We start from the raw sequence: 1,704 nt of genomic DNA, 5'->3' as shown, positions 1-1,704 counted from the left end.
CTTCTGGGTATGATTCCAAAAACGACTATCACGATTTATCACCACGTTGTATTGATTACAATCCTGATGGATACTCTAATGAGAAGCTACCTAACCAGTAGTAGCTGATGTTGCCAACTTCAATGACTTCTCCTTAGCATCGTTAAGATCACCAACAAGGAAGAATGCTGCCTCAGGAATATCATCACAATCTCCTCTCAGAATGGCTGAATAATAATAATAATACTACAACAGAGCAGCAGCGAGTAGTAGCAAGTGATGATGATGATGATGCCTACATTGAAAAGCTGAAATGGTATCTGGTAAGTCAACATAACGTCCAGGGAGACCAGTAAAGTTCTCAGCGACGAAGAAGGGCTAAAAGTGAAAGGGTGATAAACAAGAAAAACAAGTGTTAGCAGTAGCATGCTCTAACTACTAGTACTACTACCTGTGAGAGGAACTTCTGCATCTTCCTTGCACGGGATACAGTAAGTTTATCATCTTCCGAGAGCTCATCCATACCTAGAATGGCTATGATATCCTGCAAGGACTTGTAATCTTGGAGGACCTAACAAGGACATCATTATCACTCTCATGTTATTGTTGATGTTGGGCATGATCCTGTACTACCTTCTGGACTGCACGAGCAACATCATAATGTTCTTGTCCAACAATGGAAGGGTCAAGCATACGACTGGTAGAATCCAGTGGATCAACAGCAGGATAAATACCAAGTTCAGCAATATGACGACTTAATACAGTATTAGCATCTAGATGTGCAAAAGTAGTAGCTGGTGCTGGATCAGTGAGATCATCAGCTGGTACATAAACAGCCTATAAAGAAGAGAGGAGATAACAACACTAGGAGGAATAGTAGTAGTAGTAGTAGTAGTGGAACCATTCTTAGTAGTGGTAATACGCTCCTGTAAGGCACCAAGATCTAAAGGCAACATTACCAAGAAGACATCACCATTGGCCACCTGTAGGTACCTGTAGCTAGAGTTGGCTGATATCCCACAGCAGATGGGATACGCCCCAATAGAGCTGACACCTCTGAACAAGCTTGGGTGAATCTAGACAAGGGACAACATGATGATAGTAGTAGGAAGAGGAGGAGGGGGAGGACATACCGGAAAATGTTATCAATGAAGAGTAATACATCTTGACCCTCCTCATCACGGAAGTACTCAGCAACAGTAAGACCAGTAAGGCCAACACGGGCACGAGCTCCTGGGGGCTCATTCATCTGGCCATAGACCAAAGCAGCCTTGCTGCCTGGTGCCTTATCCTTCTTAATAACACCACCAGCAATCATCTCATGATACAAATCATTACCTTCACGAGTACGCTCACCAACACCTAAGTAGTATAGGGTGGAAAGTAGGGATGTAGTACGGCTAGTTATTACCAGCAAAGACAGAGAAACCACCATGCTTCATAGCAATATTATTGATAAGCTCCATAATAACAACTGTCTTACCAACACCAGCACCACCAAAGAGACCAATCTTACCACCCTTGGTGTATGGTGCTAACAGGTCTACAACCTATGATGAAAGATGAAGTATGATGTAGCCTCATACTACTAAGTTGAATTACCTTAATACCTGTATACAACTGTCTAGCAACAGTATCCATCTCAGAGAACGTAGGAGCTGGTCTATGAATAGGCCATCTGCACATACAAGAAATAGAGATATCTACCATCATATGCACTACTAC

The 1,704-nt window shown here is 42.6% G+C and overlaps 1 protein-coding gene across 1 annotated transcript; it reads right to left on the bottom strand.

Moving 5' to 3' along the window:
* Positions 1 to 90: 90 nt before the first annotated feature.
* Pmar_PMAR015671 (conserved hypothetical protein) lies at positions 91 to 1,620 on the bottom strand (the record flags this gene model as incomplete). The annotated part of the gene is made up of 8 exons (XM_002764449.1): positions 91 to 206; positions 279 to 357; positions 431 to 550; positions 613 to 816; positions 939 to 1,035; positions 1,113 to 1,341; positions 1,391 to 1,529; positions 1,582 to 1,620. 8 exons carry the CDS (start codon positions 1,618 to 1,620, stop codon positions 91 to 93), a joined length of 1,023 nt encoding a protein of 340 aa, XP_002764495.1.
* Between the last annotated feature and the right edge of the window lie 84 nt (positions 1,621 to 1,704).

The sequence above is a fragment of the Perkinsus marinus genome, assembly GCF_000006405.1.
Source record: "Perkinsus marinus ATCC 50983 genomic scaffold scf_1104296977218, whole genome shotgun sequence".
Taxonomy (NCBI): Eukaryota; Perkinsozoa; order Perkinsida; family Perkinsidae; genus Perkinsus; species Perkinsus marinus.
This window is presented reverse-complemented; position numbering and strand designations above follow the sequence as displayed.